Source organism: Herpailurus yagouaroundi, unplaced genomic scaffold (assembly GCF_014898765.1).
Source record: "Herpailurus yagouaroundi ecotype Mexico unplaced genomic scaffold, PumYag 160, whole genome shotgun sequence".
NCBI classification, from domain to species: Eukaryota; Metazoa; Chordata; class Mammalia; order Carnivora; family Felidae; genus Herpailurus; species Herpailurus yagouaroundi.
The window spans coordinates 54,097,481-54,124,934 of NW_024412401.1; the positions used below are offsets into that span (position 1 = coordinate 54,097,481).

General features: G+C 52.1%; 1 protein-coding gene across 5 annotated transcripts in view; it reads right to left on the minus strand.

Annotated features, from left to right (window-relative positions):
- Positions 1-27,454, minus strand: part of AK8 (adenylate kinase 8) — a 129,362-nt gene that overhangs the window by 26,589 nt on the left and 75,319 nt on the right. For all 5 annotated transcript variants that reach the window (XM_040482732.1, XM_040482731.1, XM_040482730.1 and 2 more), the window contains one exon: positions 23,101-23,242. In XM_040482732.1, coding sequence (XP_040338666.1) covers positions 23,101-23,242 — 142 coding nt within the window. The remainder of the gene's footprint in view (positions 1-23,100; positions 23,243-27,454) is intronic.

Below are 27,454 nucleotides of genomic sequence, written 5' to 3' on the forward strand. Positions count from 1 at the left end.
TTGTTCTATTTTTAATTTTTTGAGGAATCTCCATACTGTTTTCCAGAGTGGCTGCACCAGCTTGCATTCCCACCAACAATGCAGAAGAGATCCTCTTTCTCCGCATCCTCGCCAATATCTGTTGCTGCCTGAGTTGTTAATGTTGGCCATTCTGACAGGTGTGAGGGGGTATCTCATTGTGGTTTTGATTTGTATTTCCCTGATGATGAGTGATGTGGAGCATTTTTTCATGTGTCGGTTGGCCATGTGGATGTCTTCCTTGGAGAAGTGTCTATTCATGTCTTTCACCCATTTCTTTACTGGATTATTTGTTTTTTGGGTGTTGAGTCTGATAAGTTCTTTCTAGGTTTTGGATACTAACACTTTATCTGCTATGTCATTTACAAATATCTTCTCCCATTCGGTCAGTTGCCTTTTAGTTTTGCTGATGGTTTCCTTTGCTGTGCAGGAGCTTTTTATTTTGATGAGGTCCCAGTAGTTCATTTTTGCTTTTGTTTCCCTTGCCTCCAGAGACATGTTGAGTAAGAAGTTGCTGCGGCCAAGATCAAAGAGGTTTTTGCCTGCTTCCTCCTCGAGGATTTCGATGACTTCCTGTCTTACATTGAGGTCTTTCATCCATTTTGAGTTTATTTTTGTGTATGGTGTAGGAAAGTGGTCCAGGTTCATTCTTCTGCATGTCGCTGTCCAGTTTTCCCAGCACCACTTGCTGAAGAGACTGTCTTTATTCCATTGGATATTCTTTCCTGCTTTGCCAAAGATTACTTGGCCGTACGTTTGTGGGTCCGTTTCTGGGTTCTCTATTCTGTTCCATTGATCTAAGTGTCTGTTTTTGTGCCAACAACCATTCTTGAAAGGAAACATTTAGACATATTGTAAATCCATCATTGATCCTAAGGGAAAAGATACGCTCCTTGACACACTGGTTCTGTGATGTCAAGCATTTTCCACAGCTTGAGCAGGTGCATGGGTCAATGAACTGCACCATGAACTTGGGCGGCTGCAGCACTGCCGTTTAGGTGCCCCCTGTGGTCCTGCAGCATATCCAGGCTTACGTGGAGCCTTTGTTTCTTGGACGGTCGAGCTGTTCCCAAAGCACGCACCACCTTCGGCTGTACGATTCTTTATCTCCACCAGTAAATCAGGAGCCCTCAGGCACTTTGGTAGTGCTCACCGAAAATAGAAATGCAACCACGATTCAGCAACTCCACCTCCAGGATTTTACCCTATAGGGAGAGTCTTCTGAATACACAGAGCCATATGTACTTTTATTGTAGTACTATTGGCAAAGTTAAAGAAAGGAAACAGTCTAAATGCATTTCTTTACTTTTTTAAAATGTTTATTTAGTTTTGAGAGACAGTGCAAGAGAGGGGGAGGGGCAGAGAGAGAGGGACAGAGGATACCAATCAGGCTCCACACTGACAATATAGAGTCCGATGTGGGGCTCACACTCACAAAACTCGTGAGATCACGACCCAAAACAAAGTTGGACACTTAACAAAGTGAGCTACGCAGGTGCCCCTAAAAGCTTTTCAAAAATGCTTTTCTGTTAAATAAATTACTGCACAGTCACAGACTGGAATACTATGTAGCCATTAAAAAGAATGAGGAGCAGGGACACCTGGGAGGCTCAATCCGTTGAGCGTCTGACTTTGGCTATGAAGACTGCTTCAGATTCTGTGTCTCCTTCTCTCTCTGCCCTTCCTTGCTGTGTTTTCTCTCTCTCTCAAAAATGAATAAACATAAAAAAAAAAGAATGAGGAATAGAGCCATATGTGCTATGTGAAAAAAGTCTGCAGTTACAGCATTAAGAGAAAAGAGACGGTAAGCAAAGCGTGTGGTATGTCTCCATCTACATAAAATAAATGCATTTACTTATCTCTTAGCTATTGATGCAGAGAAATTTTCTTGAAGAATGTTCAACCAACTACGAGCAGTGGTTGCTTCTAGGAAAGGGAGTAGAGTTCTAGGATGAAAAGAAAGCTTAATATTTCCCCCCACTTTTTATTTTGACACATTTTGATATATAAAAATAAGTTATGTAACATACAGTCACTCAGTCCCCAAATGTTTGTTGCTCACCTACTATGTACCAGGCATTGTTACTTTAGGAGCTATTCACCAAGTATATTGGTGAGTAAAACAAATATTGCTTTCTTGAAAAAATGTCTTCTGGGTAGATACATTCTTTATATATATATATTACATTCTTATATGTGCATATATAGGTGTGTGTGTACAGACACACACACCTATATATAATGTATATTAAAACTAACCCCATGAGGGGCGCCTGGGTGGCTCCGTCAGTTGAGCGTCCGACTTCGGCTCAGGTCATGATCTCGCGGTCTGTGAGTTCCAGCCCTGCGTCGGGCTCTGTGCTGATGGCTCAGAGCCTGGAGCCTGTTTCCGATTCTATGTCTCCCTCTCTCTCTGCCCCTCCCCTGCTCATGTCTGTCTCTCTCTGTCAGAAATAAACATTTAAAAAAAATTTTTTTAATAAATAAATAAATAAATAAATAAAACTAACCCCATGAACCCACATGAGAAATGCATCACTCCAGTACTGACAAAATGCTCCAGACCTTCCTAACCAGTCCCTTCTCTGTCTATTCCGACACTGGAAGAAAACCGCCATCGTGAATGATTAAAGGTGTATAAAAGTACCTAAACAATGCATTAGTGTGCTTGCGGTGGTATCCTGCTAAATATGGTCTTTCACAACTTGCACTTGTCCTCAGCGTTATTTTTCTAAGATTCCTCCCCGTCGACATGCACGGCTGTAGTCCACCCCTCCTGCAGCCGCGTAGCGTACCATCTGCTGTGATTCGCCCAGGGTCTTCTGCACAGGGGTGTCTTCCCCGAGGTGTTTTGCTCTCACACACAGTGCTGCCACAAGCATTCATGTGCAGGAGTGTTTGGGGGAAGGAGGGTCTCACGGTTATGCTTCAAGGTATTTAATAGCAATAGGACCGTTTGGATTTCTATTTCTTCTAATGTCAATACTGGTAAGACTTTTTTTTTTCCTGTGAATTTATCCATCCTGTGTGTCTAGATTTATTATAATAAAGTTCATAATATTTTATATTTATGGCTCTGTCCCCTTTTGTATGCCAAGCGTTGTTTATCTAAGCCTTCTCTATCTTGCTAGAAGTGTGTCGATTTCATTGATTTTTGTCAAACAACGCACTTTTGGCTCCGTTGCCGTTTTTTGCACTCCTGATTTCTATTCCTGTGGTCTCTCTTCTGCCACTTTTGGGCTTATTATTTTTCTAGCCTAAGTCAGAGGCTTAGAAGATTAATTTTCAGTTGTTCTTCGAGATTTCTTTTTCACTGGCTATCCATGGGTACTCTTGATTTCTGACTCCTGTCAGTTAGAAAACTATTCAACTTTCTAGTCATATGGATCCGCGGGGCCGGTGATGCCATCCCTTGAATTTTAAACAAATGCGCAACGACTGCGTGTGCGAGCTTGTTGCTGCGCTGCTTGTAACAGAAAAAACAAACAAACAAAAACAAAAAAACTGGAGACAACGTAACTGTCTGCCACACAGAGGGCATTTAGGTACATTATCAGGGGCGCCTGGGTGGCTCAGTCCGTTAAACGTTTGACTCCAGCTCAGGTCATGATCTCACAGTTCGTGAGTGTGAGCCCCGCATGGGGCTCTGTGTTGACGGCTCGGAGCCTGGAGCCTGCTTCGGATTCTGTGTCTCCCTCTCTCTCTGCCCCTCCCCTGCTTGTACTCTGTCTCTCTGTCTCTGTCTCTCTCTCTCTCTTAAAAATAAACATTAAGAAAAATTTTAAATACATTAGATACATCTGGACTACGTAACCCTGAACACAAACTATTACTACGTAACAGTTTGCATGGTGTGATACTTAACAAACATTTAATGAGTTGTGGCTTTATGTAATGGTAAAGATGCCCACAATATCTTGTTAAGTGAAAAAACAAGTTCCATACAGACGTATACGTGATGTTACTTCTTGTTTAAAAAATTCTGGTTTAAAACTCACTGGAGAACAACCTGGGTTTTAGGTCACTCACACGGCTTCCACGGTTCCTTAGCTGGCTCAGTCACCTAAGCAGTAAGCATCGCAGAGTCCCTGCCTCAGGGACTCTTCTTCCCAGAAGAAACATGGGCCAGTGGGCTCGAGTGCCACGAGGGAGAAGGGAGGGGCCAGCCAAGCACGTGGGAGGGGTTCCCAGGCAAGTTTCCCCAGGAGGTGACAGGTAAGAGCTCCACATCCCATCCACAGGGGTTGAGAGAGGGCCTGAAAAGGCAGAGCAGTTCTGGGGGCAGGGGACGTGGGGCCGGGCCAGGAGCACCCGCCCCACCCCACCACTCCCTGCTGCGGACACGAACTTCCTGCTCTTGGCCTCTTTGGCCTCCTGTTCCATGTGGGGTGAAATCAGGGACCTGAACCGGTCGGTGATCTCCAAGGATCCTTCGAAGTCTGAGCTTCTCTGCTGACATTCACCAGTTGCGAGGGTGACGCCGTGCTGAGTCGGAAACGTCTGGGGGAAGCTGGAAGCTTCTAGCCTAGCGGAACCCTCTCACTCCCAAGGCAGGGGGCCCGGCCTCGCTCCGCAGAAGCTCCACGCGTGTGAGAGGAATGGATGGATGAGCGAGACAATAAATGATTAAAGAGCAAGGGAAATGTGCTGCTAAGTGCGTTCACAGAAGGGCGCGAGCAAGGTTTTGCAGGAAGACTTTTCCATAGTGGTTCTTCCAGGTGATCGTGAGCTAACACAGCCGGGTGCTGGGAAGAAAACTCAGCAGCCAGGGCGCCCATCTCCCATTTGTGACAAAGCTGAGCTTTTCTGCCCACTGCCACTTGCCACTCCTGCGAGGTAATCAGATCGCTGTTAATTAATAAAGCTGTCAGGTGAACCGTCCTCTCTGGTCGTTAGTATCCTTCCAGAAAGAGAATCCTGCCGACGCCACCCCATCCGCCCCTCGGCTGGCGGCTCAATTAACTTAATGCTATGCAAATGACAGGCTCGGCTCATCATTAGCTTATAGCCCACGAATGTTAATCACATAATTGGGCCTTCAACAGGGTAATTAGACACGAATTCGTCCATTAGTCTTACAAGGCTAATTATTGTTGGGAGGGGAGGGGGATGGTCCCAGAGCTCCGCAAGAAGAGGGGCATCTGGTTAAAGCAATCATGGGGGGGGGGAACCTTCTGCCAGGAACATGGCAGTCGAGGCCCATCTTCCCAAGGAAAAGGGGACCCTGCAAGGGCCTCGGGTGCCAGGCATGACTGCAAGGTGGGCAATGGCTCACCGCCCTGGTGGGCTGGGATGTGGAAAAGAATATGGCATTTAAAACCAAAAATGGGACGCCTGGGTGGCTCAGTCGGTTAAGCATCTGACTCTTCAGCTCGGGTCAGGATCTCACTGTTTGTGGGTTCGAGCCCCACATCCGGCTCTGCAGTGACAGTGTGGAGTCTGCTTGGGATTCTCTCTCTACCCTCCCCCCAAATAAATAAACACACTTCAAAACAAAAAATAAAAGTAATTAAAACCAAAAGAAATAAATGAGTATGGCCAGCCTGGGGCCAGGACGCCTGGTTCCAGCCCCTACTCATTCACAGTGAGACCTCAGTCAAGTTGCTTAGTCTCTCGGGGCCTCAGTTTCTCCCTCTGTGCAATTTGGAGGATGTACGAGAAGGCCACCAAGGGCTTTCTGGTTTGACTTCCATGGTTTTGAAAGCTCAGAGCGCTGGCTGGGACTGGGGGCGGGACAGGAGCGATGGCAAACCTTGCCGCGGCGCCAGAGAAGGTGCTGGGGGAAGCCGGGAGCTCCTTGAGCAACGCCCGTGTGCGACCGGGGCAGCCACGAAGATGTGACTGAGGTGCCCACTAGGAGCCTGTGTGAGTTTGCTTAGGCTGCCACAGCCAAGGCTCCCACCGGCCCCTAGGGGCTGAGGGCATGCTCCAAAATTCCTACTTTTAAAAAATTTTTAATGTTTATTTATTTTTCAGAGAAAGACAGAGTGTGAGCAGGGGAGGGGCAGAGAGAGAGGGAGACACAGAATCGGAAGCAGGCTCCGGGCTCCGAGCCGCCAGCACAGAGCCCGACGCGGGGCTCGAATGCACGAACCGAGCCACCCAGGCGCCCCTAAAATTCCTATGCTGAGCCCCGGTTCCTGGTATTTGGAGACAGAGTCTTCACAGGAGGCTCTGACCCCATCTGGTGTCTTGCAAGAGGAGGAAGTGTGGACACACGGGGCCCTGGGGACACACGAGCACATGAAGAGGCAGCACCAGGGTTGTCTGTGGGCCGAGGGGAGGGGCCCCCGAGGAGGCAACGCCTTGATCTAGGACTCCCGGCCTCCAGAACGTAGAGAAAGTTCGCTCTGCCCTGCAAACACCACCGTCTGTGGCGCTCTACTGTCGCTGCCCCGGGACTCACACAGGCTCCCAACAGACATCCCTGTCTCCCCGTGTCCAAAACCAAGCCGGCGGCCCCCCGAGCCTGCTGCTCCCCTGCCTCTCACGTCGATGGCCAGCCCGCGCTCCCAGACGCTCCGGCAAACACTGTGGAACTCTGCTCGAAGTCTCTCTCTCTCGCATGCCCCGCATCCAACCCGATTGCATCTGTTCTCCTCCAAAACACAGTCAGAGCCCGACTGCCTCCTAATAGGCCATAACAGGCCATACCTCCTGCATGGCCACCGCCCTGGGCCCATGGCACCAGGCTCTCTCAGCGGGATTCTTGCCCAGGGCCTCCCACCCGCCCTCCCCGCTTCCTCCTCCACCCTCGATCTCCTGCCATCGCCCACCGTCCACGCACTCGTCCGCCCAGTCCCTCCAGGGCTCCCACCTGACTCACAGGAAAAGGCCAAGACCTCCAGCGGCCCCATCCACTCCCTCACTCCTCCCTTCCCACTCCATCCCCAGTCCTTTGGCCACAGTGCCTCTTAAGCTTGCCAAGCTCACTCCCACCTCAGGGCCTTTGCACTCGCTGTTTCCTGCACACTGCCCTTCCCCAGGTCTTCACGCGATTGCTTTAAACCTCTGCTAACGTGTCCTCTTGGCAGAAAGGCCGTCCCGGACCACCTTTTACCCAACATACCGTCTCCTCCTCTGCCTCCCCACCGCCCACCTTCCTCACTCCCCTTTATCCTGCTTTACTGCTTTCTGTGGCTCTCAGCCTATTAAGGATCTGTCGACCGCATGTGGCCTTTTCCCGCCCCGACTAGAAAGTAAGCTGTGTGATGGGAGCTGTTTAGCTCTCTTTTCTCCTGGCTTCCCACAGCTTCAGCAGTACCCGCACGTAACGCATCTTCTGTGAATATGTGCTGCCTGTCAGGACAAAGTCACTCCCATCTTAGCTCGGAAGAAAAACTGACATCCGGAGATCATAACAGCCTGACCAGGCTCGCAGAGCATGAAAGGGGCAAAGCCAGGCTTCCAGAGCCTCTGGTTGAAGCACCATCCTGTGAAGTGGCTTCCTATCACGGGAACGATGTACAGAGTCCCATGAAGGTGCAGAACAAGGAGAAGCATCAGGGGAGGCTTCCTGGAGGAGGCGGAGGTGGAGCTAAGCCTTGTAGAAAAGGTAAGATACAGACAAAAACCGATGGTGTTCTGAAAGAAGCCAGTCACGAGCAAACACCCAGTGATTAGAAAGCAGGAAGGAGGCAGATGCGTTCGGGGCGTATGGGGCACGAGCAGGAGGGGTGGGTGGGAAAGACAGATTTCTCCCTCCCCTGGTCCCCACCTTCCCTCCGCTCTGTGAGCAGGAATCCCAGACCTGGCAGGTCTTTTCTCGAGGCCTGCAGTCCTCTCCAGGGATCTAGAACCCACGCTTCATGAGACAGAGGCCCGAGAGAGAAAGGCGGGGGCGGGGGGCGGCGGGCAATGTCGGGGCCCCGGGATGGAGGCTCTGCTCCCGAGCCCAACGGGGTGTGGGGGCGTCTGGTGCACCTGCTCGTGGGGGCTGGGTGTGCGGTCTGGAATCTGCAGAGACCCCAAAGCCCACAAGGCAGCGATGCCCAGAGTTTCACGATCTCAGGAAAAGTGGAGCTGAGCTTCTGTTTGTGGAAGACTTCCTTAAAAAGTTTTCCTTTTATTCAATGATTTCTGTGATATTTAGGGAGGAGAGTTTCGAGCTCACAGGCGTCTGCCACCTGGACCTGGCGGAGGCCCAGGCTTTTACAGCACAACGCCCGGGTTCACCGGTTCAGCACTTTATTTACGCCTCGGAGGAAGATGGAAAATTGAAGCACGCTCTGATGTCTCCCAAAGTCTCCTTTGGGTAAAGAAAAACAAACATGATATCTGCAAATCATTCCGGCGTCTCAGCCTGTTGCCTTACTCGGGGAAATGACTTGAAACGAACGGTTGAGCCTCGCGCCTGCCAAAACTGGGGGCGTCTCCATCAGAACCAGACTCAAATGCCAACCACCCCGGGCTCTGTTCTGTTAAAGGTCACCTGTCATTCTCCACCCAGGCATGGAGATTGCTCCGGAACTCCGATCGCCGTGGCGGGGAAGACATGTTTGTCTTCTCTGATGTCTTACTCACCACGGGCGCAGGCCCGCCTGTTACGGGTTGGGTAAAACCCACTGGACCCCTAATAAGGGCTTAGCATCCACAGGTGAGAACGAGATTGAGACGTGCTCTGCCGAGAAGGACAGTAAGCCTTGACAGGGGCCGGTGGGGGGGGGGGGGAGAGGTGACACGAGGGGGATTTTCTGACTGTGCAGGTTATCAGACACCGAAATAGGAGGTCGAGAAAAGTTGTCACTTTCTCCCAAAAGGACACGTTCACCCGGAACGCTGTGCCAAACGCAGAAGGTGGCAAAAGGACCCTGGAGATCTTTCCTAGACTCCTTACAGACAGCGGGGAAGCCGGGCCGACGCGGCAGGCAGGACCGGGCGCTCTCCGAAAATTCTTAGGAAGTAACTTTTACCGGTATCGCCTGGTTAGGGGATAAGCTGAGTGTCCGTCTCTAACTAACAGAATCACCCACCAAGAAAACGCCACGCGGCCCCTTGTTGTATGTCTGCCCCGCCTCTTCCTAAAGATCCCCAGACAGCACCGACCCCGGCTCTCGAGGTTCCTGGTCTCTCGCCGCCCGCGCACCGGGCGGCCCGCCTTCAGAGCCCTCAGCTGCCCGTCCGGGACGGCAGAACCACGCCTGTGGTCACCTGGATGGCAGGCTCGCTGGGAATCACTGTGTTCTTCCCTTCTGATAAACCCCGGAGGCCGCAGGGGAGGAGTTCAAAGGTAACGTACATCGCTGACGTCGCTTCAAAAGCAATTGCTCTCATGCTCTCAAAGGCAGACGACGGAGCTAGCAACGGACGGGGGTTAACCCAGGAAGCAAGCGGCACGGACCTTCCACATTCGCTCAGAATCCTCCTCACCAGATTTTCTTACGCAAACACTAGAAATAAGTGCTAAAATGTCAACGGTCCCCAGGCTGGAAAATAATGGAAAAGCATTCCTTTTTTCCCCTTCTGTTCTTCTTTACTGGAAGATTAAAAAATGCGGTGGCTGCAGGGGCCGTGGGCCGCCGGCCCCTTCACCACCATTACGGGCCACGTCCTGGGGGGCTCGAGGCCCAGGGGTGCTCGCCCTTCCTTACCCCGGGCCGGGTGATCCAGCCGCCGCCTCTGGGAACCACGGCCTGGCCTCGCCTCCAGCCCCCACGGTGGCCACCGAATTCCCACCCCCCGCTGGGATTTAGGTGGGCTACAGGTTAGTGCCAGGCTGCTCTCGGAGCCTGCGGGCAGCGTGTGAGCGGCCGGGCGCTAGCGACAGTGAGAAGCGCCGTGGAAACCTAGCTGGTGGCCGGGAAGATGATGCCTCGGGCACGTGGGGGCCGCCGGTGGATACGAAAGTGAGGACAAACTGGTCCACAGGACAGTGCCAGGACGCCAGAGCGCGCACGGGCAGGGCTTTCAGACATGTTGGGGGGTCACCGCACAGTGGACGAAAGGGCTGCAGGGGTGGATGAACGGTCTTTGGGCCGAGCTTAAACCTCCTGAGGTTTGTCTCCCAAATCGCACCTTAACCGCGGAAGGTGGGGAAGGCGGAACTGGGCCAGGCCGGCACAGGACAGGTGTGACACAGCATCTCACAAGCCCTGTCCTGACCCAGTTTCAAAGTCTTGCCTGGGAATTCTCAATTTCTCTTCTGACACAGCTTGCTGAGTCCCCTCCACTCCCACCACTTCCCTATGGGGCTCCCACACTCCATCTGGGGACAGCCCCTGTGCCCTGCCCCACCCCAGATTATTTAAATTAGCCAATCCACAGAGATTGGCTGCAGAGCACCCAGCTGCCCCCCCGCCCCCTTGCCATCTGCAAGTGGCCACACGCAAGCGGCCTTCACCGCTCAGCGTCTCTTACCCGTCCCAGCGCAACCCCCAGTGTGGCCCGTGTGGCAGCCACCTCCTATTTGGAACTGCAAGTAAGCAAAAGTTCTGCCTCGCATCTGAGTGTCACTGTGTTGTGTCCAGCCGTCAAAAGAATCTTTAAACTGTGGGGCGCCTGGGAGGCTCAGTCGGTGAAGCAGCCGACTTTGGCTCAGGTCACGATCTCACGGTTCGGGAGTTGGAGCCCCGCATCGGGCTCTGGGCTGTCAGTGCAGATCCCGCTTCGGATCCTCTGTCCTTCTCTGTCTCTGCCCCTCTCCTGTTCGTGCTCTCTCTCTCCTTCTCAGCAATAATTTTAAAAACATTAATAAAAAAAAAAAAAGGATCTTTAAATCGTATAAAACGATAGGGGTCTCCGACAAAAGTGCGATTTGTTTTTGTCTATTTGCAGAATCTTTCTTCTGCCCTGCGCAGCGTGCCGCAGAGCTGGTGAGCAGGGAACCACCTTCTTCTGACCAGAGGGACACGGTCACAAGGGGCCACAAGGCCTCGCACCAGCCATCTCGGTGAGCTCCAATCTCTCTTCAGAAGCTCTGATCTCCATGGACAGGCTCGGAGTCCCCAGCACATTAGAAATAAGCATGGTTCGCTCGTATGGAGCCCCCGTGATGCCAGGCTCTGTGCAGAGGGGTTCCCTACACCATCTCCTCGAACCCCTCCACCTGATGTCCTAAAGGTTCCCGCCCCTGGTTGTCAGTTGAGGAAACTGAGGCACAGAGAGGCTAATAACCTGCCGCAGGAAAGTCAGGTTTCGATTTGTAATCTATTGGCAACATCATCTTGGTTGCACAGAGCATTTTCCAATTCATAGACCCCTTCCATCCATGTTTTCCCAGCAAATACCTACTTGTGTCCGGCAGAGGGTGAGGTCAGAGGGTGGAGTTTTTACCCCATGAAGGGCACTGAGGCTCAGAAAGGTTAAGTATCGGGGCGCCTGGGTGGCTCAGTTGGTTAAACATCCGACTTCGGCCCAGGCCATGATCTCGTGGTTCATGAGTTTGAGCCCCGTGTTGGGCTCTGTGCTGACCGCTCGGAGCCCGGAGCCTGCTTCGGATTTTCTGTGTCTCCCTGTCTGGCCCCTCCCCGCTCGCACTCTGTCTCTCTGTCTCTGTCTCTCAAAAATAAATAAACGTTAAATGAACATTTTTTTAAAAAGAAAGGTTCAGGGCGCCTCAGTGGCTCAGTCGGCTGGGCGTCTGACTTCGGCTCACGTCACGATCTCGTGGCTGGTGGGTTTGAGCCTCGCATGGGGCTCGGCGCCTGGAGCCTGCTTCAGATTCCGTGTCTCCCTCTCTTTCTCTCTGCCCCTTCCCCACTCACACTCTGTCCCTCCGTCTCTTAAAAATAAATAAACATTAAAAAATTAAAAAAAAAAAAAAAAAAGAAAGGTTCAGTAGTGCCCCGACCGCTCGCCCTCGAGACGTGAAGTAAGTGTACAAAACCACGCTGCGAACTGTCGGGCACCTTTGGGGGTGGGAAGGACGGTGCAAAAGAGGCAGCTGCCCAGTGTCGCAGGACAGAGGACAGCCGGAGAGGCGAGGCCGTGGTCTGCCCCTACTCCCACCCCCATGTGCCATGCTGTCTCTTTCGCTGTTGAGACAATTGCTACTTCCTCCAAAGCCCTTCGAGCCCTCCCCGCGACACCCTCGTGGAACAAAGTCAGCGGGACCTGGGGAGCCTGGTGTGACGGCGGCCCAGTGACTCCGCTGTTAGGAGGGGTCTTGCGGCTGACAGTCTTCAAGAGAGACCTCTCTGCCAAAAACAAAGGCGCCCGCAGAGCACACGGGGAACGATATGTATTCCAGCCCATGTCTGGTAAACTCTCAGACTAAGGCGGCAAGGCAGGGTCACTTGGGTTCTATTAGCTCAATTAATGAGGAGTAAGATAAGGCTAACACGCTGCTCGTCGGGCGGCTCAGCACAGAGCTGGAGTAATGGAGTTATTAACCTCAGTCAGCCACCGAATTGCGCGGCCGATTCCAACTCCATTTCCTGGTTCAGGCCTCCATTAATGGGCTGTTTATTATCCCTAATCCACGTAAGGATCAGCTGCGGAGATATGAGAGCTTCCTGGAAGGACCGAGTGATAATAAAAAAGAGAGAGAGAGCAGAGGAAGGTAAGAAATCCCCTCTATCTTGCATTTTAATTGTTCTCCAGTCCCACTGCCATCTGTCCCCCCGGAGCTCACAGCACCCTTCTCACTTTGGAACACGCTAGAAAAGGCAAAGCCATCATCCAGGGCTTTCACTGTGTTGTCCCCGAACATACAGCGTCATACGGAACTCAAAAGAACAAGTTTTGAAATCAAATTAGAGAGCTCCGGCGTGGAAACTACAAACCAGTCCAGTTTTTATTTTCACAATGCCGTCTCACTCCACTGTCTCATATTTTGCAGAATCAAAAGCGAGAAATCAAACCAGCGTTCAGCAGAACAATTTAGCAACACCCATTAAACGCCCTGACAGTGACCCTCAGGTTTGCCTGGCCCCACGAGGTCCTTCTGGACAAAGGGCGAGTGCCTCTCGGTCTTTTTCAGGGTCATTCTCCTGTGCCACGTGCCGCCGGCTGAATAAGGAGCCAACTGCCCCAAGTTCAGCCCACCCCGATCTTTAAGATGCCTTCTGTGGGTAAGAAAAGCAAACAGCTACTAGAGGAAAAAAAATATTTTTAGGCTATCAGGAAATCATGTGTGCCAACCCATAACGAGGAGACACAGCAAATACGCCCTGACGGCCATCCCTTCTGAGTCCGTTTGCCATTTTGGTTTCTTTTTATTTTGAACAGGAATTCAAAATCACGCGAGTGACTACCAGAAACGTTTTGGCGCTCCTGACTGTGTGGACGAATCTGCAGCCCGCCCGTGCAAGGTGTGTGTGTGTGTGTGTGTGTGTGTGTGTGTGTGTGTGTGTAATGCACTATCACGCACTCACACCCTGTTTTCTCTCTAGGACGGCAGTGCCGTTGAGGGTGAAAAGAGTAGAGGCTATTGCCCCGTTTGACACATAGGAAGCCGAGATGAAAGTAGTGTTTTTCAAGCCGGCCCGCTGGGGTGAATGTCAATTATATCGCAGAAAGGACAGAACGGAACCGCTCGGAGCAGGCGCTGGGTTCAGGCCTGGTCTGTTCCGTGGGGCCTAAGGCTTCCCCAAGCCAAGTGCCTTTTGCAGAAAAAGCCTGCTTTCTGGGGCCGTTGAGAGGATCCGCAGTGAGATGTAAAGAAACCCGTAATTGGCACTCGGGTATCACCCTCATTCTCAGCAGGATGAGGACAGTGGGGGGCGGGAGGGGGGCAGGGGAACCAGTGGGGGAGGAAGTGTCCTCAGAGGGAGGGATTCTCGTCAGCGCCAGTGGCAGCCAGGGGACCGGCCCGAGATGTCCCTGGCCTTGCTTCAAGGGTCTGGCCCCCAGACACCGGATGCGCTTCTCTGGACGGGGGTGGGGTTCCCAGCCCCTAGGGGCCTGGCGCTGGTGTTTGCCAACCTGCTCCCCTCCCTGGTCTGCCCTCCGCTCCCTGGAGGAAACGGCCATGGGTTTAGCAAAGCTGACGACGCACCAGGCACCAAGTGGGAGCCGAACGCAAGGAGCGGGGACCAGTCACTGCTTTCCCAAGGCTCCTCTGGGCTCCTCTGGATGTGGGACACCCTGACCCGCTAGTTTACAAAATGATGATGAATAAAAATCCCGAAGCACCACCACTCTCTCGAAGGAACCCTGTGAGCAGTTTCCCATTTGCATACAAGGAGCTGGGACACAAAAGCTCGTCTAAAACCTGGTCCTTGGGGGATTGCTTTACAGACCCCAAAGTTAGGGCACCGAAACAGAAAAAGAGAAAGAGTAAAGAAGACCGCGTCGTAAATAAATTCCACTCGCTCAGCCGGGGTCCCCTTCTTTACCCTCTTCCCCAGCGATTTCCAAGGAATGCCGCGGCAGCTCTGACCTCGGGCTGCCCTCCCTCGCAGCCAGACAGGACTGGGGGGGGGGGGGGCCTTGGCTGCCCAGCCACGTAGCAGGGGAGGGAGGTTCAAGGCCAAGGCCACAGCTTGCCCCGCCCCTCTTCGCCCCACTGAGGGGGAGGGAGGGGGTGCGGAAACCCAGCCTGTCTGCTCCCCGGCAAACTTCCCGACATCAATCAGAATCCTCTACTCCCTCTCTATGGTAAACATTAATTTTAAAGGGAAGGACCGCGCCACAAACTTGCTGCATGAAATGAATTATTTTACAGCCAGGCGGAGGGCAGAGTCTGGATACAGCCTCGGATAGCCCTTTCTTTGTTTCTTTCTTTTTCTTCTTCCTTTTTTTTCTTTCTTTCTTTTTTTTTTTTTTACTATGATGATGTTTTAACAAACTTTATAGCCCGTTTTATTTTGTTCTCAAATAACTTTTTCTCCTTCTTTGCAACACATCAATTACTTGGTCTGTTTCCCTCACCGTGTGATGTTGGCATCTAGAGATTGATATTGCTTGGCAGAATATAATTTAGTATTATGTGCCACGGGTTTATGAGGTAGGAGTCAAACAAAACATTGCGTTTGAACACTATCCATTTATTAGCTCTGAGAAGAGATTTATATTTGACAAGGAGACAATAACTTTGTTTTCTGATAAGCCAGAGAGGTCTATTTCGGTGTCCGACACGGATCAGCTTCTCCTTCTCCAATAACTCTGTTTACTGGCATGAATATATTTTAATAATAAAATTGATATATATGTAAATTTATTTTAATCTAATTTCATCGAACCCTCCTAAAAAAAAAAAAAAGAGGCTTTGTAGATTGTTTTCATGTCTGAATTATAGATTTCTGTATCGTATTCCCAGATTGATTTCTAGGCTATAATTCTGCCAAGGTTTCCTCCTGGTGTCAGAAACAGCAACGCCACAGCTAGACTGCTTTATAATTGGCATCACAACCAAGCCAGAATTACGGCCCCGATATTCATGCCAATGCCAGGCGGGCTCATTCTAGAATATTTCTCGCTTTCTCAGCCTGGATCTGGACTTGAAGGTTTACGGCTAAAATTACCTTCTGCATTCATCATAAAGATGTTAATTGAAGGCTGAGGTGGGGGGGGGAATGGAGGAGTCAGACCCGAGGCGGAGGAGAAGGAGGAGAGGAAAATAAGGAAAGGAGATGGAACCGGGGCGACGGTGAGACCTGTGTTGGAAACAAACATGTTTTCCCCTGTTTGGCCTCCGCCCTGGGGGTCAAATAAATTAAATCAGCATTGTTTACGAAGTCTTTAGAACCTGAGTTTATTGGTGAATGGAGAAATACTCCCTCGCAAACCTGCCCTAAATCAGAGAGCTTCTGGAGTATTCTCCCCCTGTGTGCTTCTGAATAAACACGGTGCCCTCGCCTGTCTAAAACTGCCGTTTCCTCCCTCGGGGCTCAGAAGAATCGAGCACTGGATCCTTGCCTCCAGCCTCCCCCAAAGTGACCGTTCTGCAATTTCCCAGAGCCTCTCATCTTCAGGTAGACGACCCCCCTGCACAGAAGCTAGCCCACTGGCACCCTAGTGTGTTAAGCTGCCGGAACACGAAGGGTGGACACTTAGCCCCATGGCCCTGTGGCTCCTGGAGGTCCTCAGACAACACGGGTAGTAAGACAGGAAGCCCCGGCAGGCCGTTTGCCCCAGAACCAGACGTCTCCGCCTCCCGCAGGAAGCCCTCCGGCCTCAAGTCTAGGGGTTGAGAATGCCCCCCCTCCCAGAGGGCCGCCTCCTAATCCCCAGAATGTGGGAATCTGTTACTTCCCCTGGCAAAAGGGATTCTGCAGATATGATTCAGATAAAGACCCTGACATGGTCAGATTATCCCGGGGTTTCTGGGTGGGCCCAATCTAACCCCGTGGGTCCTGAAAGCCTGAGAAGTGTCCCCAGCTCTGGTCAGGGGGAGACGTGACTATGTCCGCGTGTGCAACGTTGCTGGCTTTGGAGACGAAGGGGTCCCGGGGCCAAGGACGGTGGGCAGCCTCCTGGTAAGGGTGAGGAGATGAATTCTTCCCAGAGCTTCCAGAAAGGGACACAGCCTGCCGACTACTGATTTTAGGCCTACAGCACTGGGTGACGATAGATTTGTGTTGTTTAAGCCACCAAGTTTGTGGGGATTTATTAAAGCAGTCGCAGAAATAAAATAATATACCAACTCATGCCATTCTTAGGCAAAAGACAGGCCTATTATTCAAGGACAAATCGCTGGCAAAAGACAAGCATCTTGGGACCCAGGGAGACATGTTTCCCAAAAAATGGTGACAGATAGATAGATAGATAGAAAGAAAGTAAGAAAGAAAGAAAGGCAGGGAGGGAGGGAGGGAGGAAGGAAGGAAGGAAGAAAAGGAAAAAAAATAGAGACAATGAATACCCTTTGGAAGAAAAATTACTCCAGGAAACCTAAGCACATTTTTCAATCAAGACTTATCAATACACTCAACACAATTTAGGAAAAACAGACTCTACCATGGAAGAAATCATGCAAAAGGTGCAAGATAGAAGAGGAGATGAGCAAAAGCTGACAGACTTAAGGGAGAAAATAAAGGGAAACATAAAAACATTATAGAGGGGCGCCCGGGTGGCTCAGTCGGTTGAGCGTCCAACATCAGCTCGGGTCATGATCTCACAGCTCGTGAGTTCGAGCCCCGCATTGGGCTCTGTGCTGATGGCTCAGAGCCTGGAGCCTGCTTCGGATTCTGTGTCTCCCTCTCTCTCTGCCCCTCCCCTGCTCGTTCTGTCTCTCTCTCTCTCTAGCTCTCAAAAATAAATAAACGTTAAAAAAATTTTTTTTTAAACATTATAGGAACGAAAAACCAGGGGCCATGAGACAGTAACAGAACATAGTTGAAGTTATCATGAAGGACAGATGGGAAACGAACAAGACATGAAAGCTACTAGAAAAAAATCCCGAATTATGGATAACAGATGATAGCTATCCGACACGCACACGAGTGGTCTTCCTGGAGAAGAGGGCCAAGCAAATGAGCCAGGAAAATACTAATATGTGTACTAGAAGAATGTCCTCCTGAAATAACGTACCCGGATGAGATGCATAAGATCTCAGGGAAAAGTCATCAAGAGAAGCAAGACTGAGGTCTCGCCAGTGTAAATGAGCTTGGGGGGTGGGGGGAGAGCACGCGAGGGCACCCAGACAGAAGACGCACTTGACCCACCGCCCCCGGGGAACTCCTGCAGCCCCAGAGACGGCCGAGGACAGTGCGGAAATGATACAGGAGTGCCGGTGGGGAAGAAATTTGACCCAACGGTTCTTCACTTTGCCAGATGTTGTTCACAAATAAAGGTAACAGAAAGGCACTCTCAAACGGGCAAGAATTTAGGAAGTCTAGCATGCACGTGCCCCGGCTGAAAATGCATCACAGACGACCCATTCAAAGGACAGACGAATCAAAATTGGTAAATGGGGGGTTGCGTTACGGAAATAGCTGATGTTGAACTCTGAATCCGGTTGAAGACAGGGAACTAAAAGCTCACAAGTGTCATAATTATTGCTGGAGACAACATCATCGTTACACCTCTAGAAAGAAACGCTTAGCTATCTTAAAAACAGGAATGTGTGTCCCACAGACCGGCACAGAACAGCCTGAGGACGTGTGTCCCCGCCTGCCCCTCTTCACGACAGAGAGTGGACCGGCAGGGGCGAAGAGGGAGCACGTGGGGGAGCACTCTCTCTTTCTCCCGCACGTGACAGTCGAGAGCCTCTGTTTCATTTGACAAAGTGAGACTCACAAGCCTAACCGTGTACATGAAACGTACAAAGCGTGCTGGAGACACAGACCACCGTCCACACGGATTAGCGGAGAGAAGAGAAGGTAACAGCTGCAGTAAGAAAAGTCAAAGAAAACACAAACCAGGAAGAAAAGACTCAGTCGGCGGACGGTGGAGCGTGCGACTCTTGATCTCTTGGGGTCGTGAGTTCGAGCCCCACATTGAATGTAGCGTTTACTGAAAAAATAAGTAAATAAACTAAAGAAAAAAAAAAGATGGAAACCCAGGGTGCCTGGGTGGCTCCGTTGGTTGAGCGTCCGACTTCAGCTCAGGTCATGATCTCGTGGGTCGTGGGTTCGAGCCCCGCGTCTGGCTCTGTGCTGACAGCTCAGAGCCTGGAGCCTGCTTCGGATTCTGTGTCTCCCTCTCTCTCTGCCCCTCCCCTGCTCATGCTCTGTCTCTCTCTCTCTCTGTCTCAAAAACTAAATAAACATTAAAAAAAATTTTTTTTAAGATGGAAAACAAAGGAAGCCCCAGTGAAGCATAAAATAAAGTGATAAAGGCAAAAATAAGTGGGATATTTTCAGCTATTCAAGGAATAAAAAAAAGCAGGTTGAGTGAAAAAAACACATTAAGCCCAATTTCATTCTGTCCGCACGATAACAAAAAATAATGGAAGCAAACTAGTTGAAACTAAAAGTGGGGCTACACAGGTGCCACAAAGAGGCCGCAGGCTGAGTTCCAAGTACGAATGTCACATTGAAACACGCACCAAACTGTTTCCTCCCAAAGCAACCCCCCCCCCCCCCCCGCGAAAAAATGACTCAAGGGGCTTTAGAGACCGACCCGACGCGACAGAGAGAACGGAGGAAGGGGACACGGACACAAAATGTCCAGGGCTGGAAAGCAGGTGTGCAGGGGGTGCAACCAGCTGCAGAGACCCCAACGGCCAACCCCGAGTCAGCAGCAGGAACGGCTGAGAACAAACCCAGCGTTCACCAGCAAACCCTCAAAGGCTCAGGCACAGGCACCACTCTGGAACCGGCGGCTGAAATAAGGAGGACTGGTTGAAGAGATTAAGCCCCAGATCCCCTCCTCACACCGTCTTGCTGGGCCAGTGTCTCTCCTCCTCCACTTGGGTAGAAATGGAAGGTTTCTGCTCTAGAGAAGGTATAGTTCAGGCTCCTTGGGCCGAGGAATGCCAAGCACAGGTCAGAGCCTGCATCTGTACCGAAATTAGGGGAAATACATAAAAAATATGCACATGGCCTGCAGCAAGCGATGCCTCCTTCCGTTTCCGCCTGCCTTCCACTGTCCTGCTCCCCCCTGGACCCCAGAACCTCACCATCTGGCAGGAGGCTGAACGAGTCCTCTTGGACAAAGCTGAGCAGCGTGGGGGAGTTCTGCATAAATGGCCCCAAGAGACCGCCCTTCCATGAAGACAAAGTCCACGGGCCACAAGGTCCCACCCACTAACATCTTAATCCCCTACTCTAACACTGGAGCAAACCACCAAGGGTGACCTGACATCTGAAAAACAATCAGACCGACAAACCAACAAAAGAATCTACTGAGAAAGGACGAGGCCAAGACAGACAGAACCCTGGAGCACGTGGCTGGCTCGGTCGGTTGAACGTCCGGCTCTCGGTTTCGGTTCAGGTCATGATCTCACAGTTTGTGAGTTCAAGCCCCGCATTGGGCTCTACGCTGACAGCGGAGGCTGCTTGGGATTCTCTCTCTCCCTCTCTCTCTGCCCCACCCCTGTTCTCTCTCTGTCTCAAAATAAATAAGTTAAAAAGAAAAAAAAATAAAGACTGACAAAACCTTAACAGAAAGGGGAAACCCCCACCTCCTGCAATAACAAGCCTGTCACGAACATTTCCAGAGAGAGAATAATTCATTTAACAAGATCAATAAAATTTAAAAGGAACATTCCAGATTAGCTTCGGGGACAACCAAGTAAACCAGACCCACGCCAAAGAAACGAATGAAATCTTATAGTGAAGCTTTACGACCCTGGGGATGAAGGAAAGATCTACCAAGTTCCAGAGAGAAGAAAAAAGGCCACGTACGAAGAACCCGGAATCACACTGGCATTGGGCTTCTTAACAGCAATTCAAAATGGCGGAGGGAAAGCGACTGGGGGTAATTCCTGGCCCCACCAACCGACCCCGCAAGTAGGAAGGTAGGATAAGGGCACTTCGGGCCGTACCAAGCCTCAAAAAATTTATCTCCCACACAACCTTTCTCAGGAAGCTACACCGATGGATGTGCTTGACCAAAACAAGGCAGTAAACCAAGAGAAAGAAAATCGGGAGACGTGGAAACAAGCTTCCTCACGTGGGAGGGGGGCAAAGGGAACCTTCGGGTGCTCGTGCACGGGAGCATCGGGATGACTGTGCACCCGTGGAGGGGGTGGAGGGGGTGGAGGGGGACCTCTTCAGTCTGGAACAAGTGTGCTGAGGACATGACAGCCTCCTTCTGTTTTTTTAAATTTATTTTTTTATGTTTATTTATTTTGAGAGACAGAGAGAGCAGAGGAGGGGCAGAGACAGAGAGGGAGAGAGAGAATCCCAGGCAGGCTCCGTGCTGTCAGTGCAGAGCCAGATACGGGGCTTGAACCCGAGAACCAATGAGGTCATGACCCGAACCGAAACCAAGAGTCAGACGCTTAACCGGCTGAGCCACCCAGGCGCCCCTAAAACCACCTTTTTAACTCGAGGAACAGCTGGAGGCCAGACGGAGGAAGAGTATGGGGCTCGGAAAACAGGAGAAGGACAAAGAAACTCCCGTGATGCCACAGTGGGTAAGTCTGACAACAGCCATGCCGTCAGCCAAGAGGAAACAAAACACAAAAACAGTCCAACCGAGAGAGAGGAATCAGAGGGAAAGAAAAAGCCTGCGGCCGACAGATTACATAGCCTGACGGACCTTGTGGCAAACTATTCGGAGGGGCTCTAATAAGGAGTGGAACTAGTTAGCACATAGATACAAAGAAAGGTAGGCAAGCGAAAAAGCAAGGTGATTGTGAGCTTCAGGAACGACGAAATAAGAAAAATTTTAAAAGGCAAAACAGACCAAAAGGCGTGCCTTCCGGTGGAGCTGGCCCCCGAGAGCGGCTGTTCTAGAAGAATCAGTGTGTGCCTTCTACCTCTCTGGCCAGAACCTGGGAGGTCCTGAGGCAGACTGCAACACAGACTCTCTCTCTCTCTCTCTCTCTCTCTCTCTCTCTGATACCGATGTTTTGCTGCTGAGGAGGGGCACAGGGGGCGCTCAGACACCCCGCGGTCGCGTCAAAGACGGTCACTTCCGTCAGGGCGACATTTCACAAGGAACACATCGCTGACCCAAGCCTTTGTGAACTGCGTAACACGGCACCGACACACATAAAGCAAAAGCTGCAGGAAATAAGGGAACAAGAGAAATCAGTAAAAATGCGCTGTTAGCGGGAAGTCAGCAAATCAGTCCTTGACAGGATGACAGACACAAAAAACAAACACAGCAATGAGGAGACAAGGACAGAGGGGATCGAGGAGGACCTAAGGGGCGCCGGCTGGCTCAGTCAGGGGAGCATGTGTCTCTTGATCGAGGGGTTGTGGGTTCGAGCCCCACATCAGGTGTACAGATGACTAAAAAAAATAGACTTAGAAAAGAAAAAGTGTGACTTAATAATGTATATTTAATTCTATAACTTCAAATTTAAAATACACATTCTTGGGGTGCCTGAGTGGTTCAGTCGGTTGAGCGTCCGACTTCGGCTCAGGTCGTGATCTCGTGGTTCGTGAGTTCGAGCCCCACGTCGGGCTCTGTGCCGACGGCTCGGAGCCTGGAGCCTGCTCTGGATTCTGTGTCTCCCTCTCTCCCCCTCCCCTGCTTGTGCACGCTCTCTCTCTCGCTCTCTCTCCCCCTCTCAAAAGTAAGTAAGCATTAAAAAATTTATAAAATACACATTCTTTTCAAATACTGTCGAATAGCCTTCCACAGAATGCCAATAATTTTTATTTTAAATTCGAGGTTGCACTTCAACAACTTCTCCACACGCCACGTGAAGATAAAAAGCCAGTAACGAAAAGCTGAAATGATAACAATAAGATGCCAAGTACCTAGAAACGCAAAAACTCTCCCAAACCAAGCCGCAGTCTCTGCTACAAGGGACCCCAAAACAGCCAGATACCTAGCAGGTTCCTTAATTGTTGCCACCGTTTGCAGGTTAGGACCAACCAGAGAAAGCCACATGTGGTCCCCCGGCCAAGCACACGGGGCGCCCCGCTTCGAGGTGGCCGCCCCCCCACCCGGCCTCCCAGGGCAGCAGCTCGGGCAGGGCGCACCCGGGAGGCCTTCCCGCTCCGCTGCCGGCCTCTGGGCCTCTGCCGAACCCGAGCGGCGTGGCGACTCCCTCGCCAGGGCGAGCCCGGAGCTCGTAGTCTTGCTTGTTTCCACTGGAACCCCCCTCATTTCCTCCCACAGTACACACAGTGACGGCGTGCTCTCCGGTGCACGTCAGCGGAGGAGGAACGCGATGTTCCACGACATTGGACGCTGTTTTGGAACAAATGGCCAACCATCTGGGGAGGAAGTGCTCAGCCCGTGCCCCTTACCCGCATCAGAATACATGTCTGATGCACCGAAGGTTTAAACGTCAACCGTGCAAGAGGAGAAACGGCAGAAGGAGACATCCGTTCACTGGCACAATCCCCTGGGGAAGGTGAGGCTGTCTGGGGTGGGTCGGCATTCACGGGCGAGGAAGTTCGGGTCCCGCGAGGTAAGTGACAGAGCCGGGACCTGAACCCAAGCCTGACTCCCAGTTCACGGGGCAAAGGGGGTGGGTGGCCGGGGACGGGGAGGGGAGGGGGTGTCGAAGAGCCATGCCACTGCAGGGGCAGTGGAGCTTCTGGTAAACCGCAAGCTCTCACCGGGACCTCGTCGGCCGAGCCCCTGGGGAGGGGGTGCCCAGTGGCAGCGACCTTCCGGAAGGGGGCGGCTTACCTGCTGGGCTGGTGGCCCAGGCTGTGCAGCATGTGCGCCTGGTCCAGGTCTCTCGGGAAGCCGTGCAGCACCCACCCCTTCTGAACGCTGTCCTGCTGGCTCAGCCTCTGGTCCAGCACCTTCATGATGATGCTGTCAGGGACTGCAGGGAGAGGAGGGCGGGCGGTCACGCTGTCTGTCATCCTGGGCACCGCTCCTGACCCAACGGGAGGGTGAGGGAGCATCGGCGGCCTGGGGGCCGTGGGTTTCCTAACTTTCCTTGACTCCGGACTGACCTGGTGAAGGGTCGGGTTTGGGTGGACAAGGCTGCGGGTGCCCAGGTCCCTCCCAGGTCCCAGCAATTGGAGGAACGCAGGCCGTGGGAGAAGGAAAACCGCACTGGATGACCCTGACCTTGATCTTGACCCTCCCCTGACCTTGACACGATGCCGCACCCATCAGCAGCCAGGTTAGTCCCCGTTCCTGCAGGATCTGTTTTTTTGCAGCAAGAAGCTTTTCGGGGTAACACAGCAGGCCCCCGGTGAAGGTTTACTCTGGATGTTTTCTGCTAATTTGCGACACGTAGGCAACCCCTGCTTCTCTCCTTCCTCCGCTTCTCCCCTCCTTGATGTCTAGAATCAGATCTCTAGAATTGCAGCCGTGGTGAGAACCAGACACTGAAACGCAGTCTCAAGGAGAACGAGATCTTGAGAGGATGCTTGTTTACGTTACCGCAATTCACATTTTCCCAAAATGTACACCTCGCCTCCCAGACTCATTAAATGTCCCATGTTGCTGATGTCCTCCCTTCGAGCAATTTGCACTGCATTTCCTGCACTTTGCGTTCATTTTTCCAGAAATACTTGGTAAACATTACCCGTGTTTGCTATGGATGTGGCCCCCGACGAGCGGGCTTCCTTGAGTTGCAGTGAGGGTCTTTGGCAGCTTCTCGGGAGAGGCCCAGCCGCCATGCCAGACGGCCATCCGTGCGTCGGGCAAGTGGCCCTGGTGCACACATCTGGAACCTGCCAAAAGGCCCCAGACTGACGGCCAGGCGAGCACACGGGCGAGAGAGGCAGAAACGGCCGTTTTCCTCCAGGGCCAGGACGTGCTGCTTCCGCTCTTGACCAAAGGCCCAAAAACCTTATCTGAGAGATTCACATTTCCCTGAATTTGTCCCTTCCCGCACCTTCCAGCCTTTCTACCCCAGGCCGGAGGAAAGATCAGAAAAGGGCATTCGCCCTAGAGAGAACATCTGGCACGAACGAGAAGTTGCTGCAGCTCATCCCCTCTCTTCCCCCTGCTTACGCCTGCTGTGGCTCCCCAGTGCTCGGAGGATAAGAACAGTCCCCTCCCCCAAGGCCAGCAGTCCCTTTTAGTCCCTGACTCCTGACTCCCTCCCCGGTGACTCTCCCTCAGCTCTTCACCTCCCCTTGAGTCTGCCAGTCCCTCCTTCCAGAAAGCCCCTCCCCCACACCTTGCCTGGGGCAAGACTTTCCATTCAACCTTCAGGGGCCCCAGTGGAATGGCCCCAGGGGTTGCTGCCAGGTTGGGTTACTTCACTTGCTACCCTCGTCAGTCATCGTCATCGTCATTGGCTGTCCTCTTGTGACGTCTGCCTCTCCCAAAAGACACTGGAAGTCTTTTCCATGAGGAAAAAGACTTTTCCAGGAGGGAAAAGACCACGCCCACCTCATTTCCCCCCCATGATTAACGTAGTGTCCAGCACGCAGTAGGTGTGGAATAATAAATAGACCGGAGGCTTCTTTTTCCAAAAGCTCCACTGCAACTCACCAAACATGTTAAAAGCAACTTGCCCAGACTCTGGGGAGCCCGGGCGGGAGAGAGGAGAGAACTCGGGCTTGGGGGGCACGCAAACCTAGGGTCTCAGCCCTGCCCTCAGGTGCCGCCGACCGACCTCAGTTGGTCACTCGACCTCTCCAAGGGTCAGCTTGCTCACCTGACAAAAAAGGATGACAGGATCTGTCCCCACGGGGTTCACGGTGCACACAAATTTCCAGGCACGCGGCAGCCACTCAGAGATGGTGGCTGATATGTTTCGGTTCGGGAGATGCATGTTGGGAAGTAAAACATAACTGAATGTGTCCACGTGTCCCCCGTGGTCACGGTGTTCTGAGAACAGACTGCTGGCGGGCGATGCAGGAGGCCGGCTTCAAACGAGCCTTGAGACTTAAAGACAGAGACCTCGGGAGAGGCTCAGGCAAGCTCCGAGAGTCATAACGTCAGGGCTTGTCCCCCAGGCTACAGATCCCTGTTTACACAGGGTATGTTGGCTCTCACCGCATGGCCCCGCGAGGATTTCGGGTGTGGGGAGCCAGCACTCCGATCACCGTGTGAACAAATAATGCATCTGTTCTCTGATCTGGGAAACCAGTGCCTTGTTTCAGGATAAATACAGATTAAGCACAAAACGGGTTAAGAATCTGTCACACAGCTTTCCAATCCTAAATATTTACGAGTGTTTTCACCTAAATAAGAAACTAAGACAGAAATAAGCCCTTCCCAGCGATCTGTCCAGTGGATAGTTACGGAGCATCCGTGCTATGCCAGGCACTGTGTTGGCCACTATAATACACGGCAAGCAAGGATCCAGGGGCCCTGCCCTCCCAACGTTTACATTCTAGAGAGGGAGACAGCGCACAGACACATAACCACCGTGGAGCATCATAAGTACGATGAAGAAAACAAACCAAGTGATGGGAGCCTGCTGGTTTGGGTCCAGGATGGCCTCTGGGCAGGTCACATCTGGCTGAGGTCCAAATGGGAGTCCAAGTGCACAAAGACCCAGAGAGTATGTTGTAGGAAGACAGGATGGCAAGGGCCCGGGCCCTGAGGCTGGAACGATCTGGACACATTCAAGTTTCAGAGAAAGGGCCCGTGGGGCTGGAGCTGAGTGGTCCGCGGGAAGTGAGCGCAGACAGGCCCATGAGGCCTTCACAGGGGAAGGGGATCTGGGCCACACACAGGCCACCTTGGGAACAGTCGTGCGTTTGCCTTCATTTAGTCAACGAACCCATGGGAGTTAATCTCAGGATCCTGGACTTGGCCACATCTGCACAGGGACCGGCCATCTTGTGGTATCCGCCAGTGGAGTCCCCAGTCGGGGTCCCCATGCCCCAAGGATGTGGCTAATGAAAAGCACGATTTTCTAAGTGGTCACTGCAAGGCTCCGAAGAGCAAAAATGGACGTCATATAAAGTCCGCGAAGAGCTTGGGCTGAGGACCCTGAATGAAAATCGCCAGCTAACAGCTCCAGCTTTGTAAGCCTCTAGAGAGGAAACACCTTTTGCTGAGCCCCCAAGCGCGGAGCCCTTTAAGTCTGTGGGAATCTGAGCAGCCCGGAGGTGCCACAGGCCTCCGGCAGGTCCCTGTCAGAGTCTGGCTGCAGTGAGAGGGGTCCTTGGCTTCCCTCTCCTAGTCCCGATTCCACCCCAACAGAGTGTTCCACCCCAACACTCTGAACCTCAGTTTCTTCTGCAGACTGGGAAGGCGGATGGGCTGTGCTCAGGGTGGGGTGGGGGAGCTGCAAGGAGGATTTGTGATACGGCTGCCTTTTTTTTTTTATGTTTATTTATTTTTGAGCGCGCGCGCGAGAGAGAGACAGAGTACAAGCAGAGGAGGGGCAGAGAGAGAGGGAGACACAGAATCCGAAGCAAGCTCCAGGCTCTGAGCTGTCAGCACAGAGCCTGATGCGAGGCTCGAACTCACAGACCGCGAGATCATGACTTGTGCGGGTCGGTTGGATGCTTAATTGACTAAGCCATCCCCTGGGTGCCCCTAGCTGTCTTTTAAAAATATTTATTTATTTTAAGAGAGAGAGAGAGAGAGAGCAGGGGAGGAGCAGAGAGAGAGGGAGACACAGAATCCGAAGCAGGCTCTGCAGGAGAGCAGAGAGCATAAGGTGAGGCTTGAACTCAGGAACCATGAGATCATGACCTGAGCTGAGGTGAAGTCAGATGCTTTAACTGACTGAGCCACCCAGGTGCCCCGGTACAGCTGCTTTTATAAGCATTCCTTAGAATAAAACCCAGAAAACTCCCCTCTTAGTTGCCCTGGATCAAGTGTGAGCTGACAGCCCAGGGGTCCAGTGCACTCTTGCTTGGCAGTGATGGGAACTCCCTGAACCTCAGTGTTCTCGTCAGTGGCACCTGCCTCACTGAATGTTGTGGGATCGGCAGATGACTCATTAAAGCTGCCAGATCTGGGGCGCCTGGGGGGCTCAGTCGGTTGAGCGTCCGACTTCGGCTCAGGTCATGATCTCACGGTTTGTGAGTTCGAGCCCCGCGTCGGGCTCTGTGCTGACGGCTCGGAGCCTGGAGCCTGCTTCCGATGCTGTTTCTCCCTCTCTCTCTGC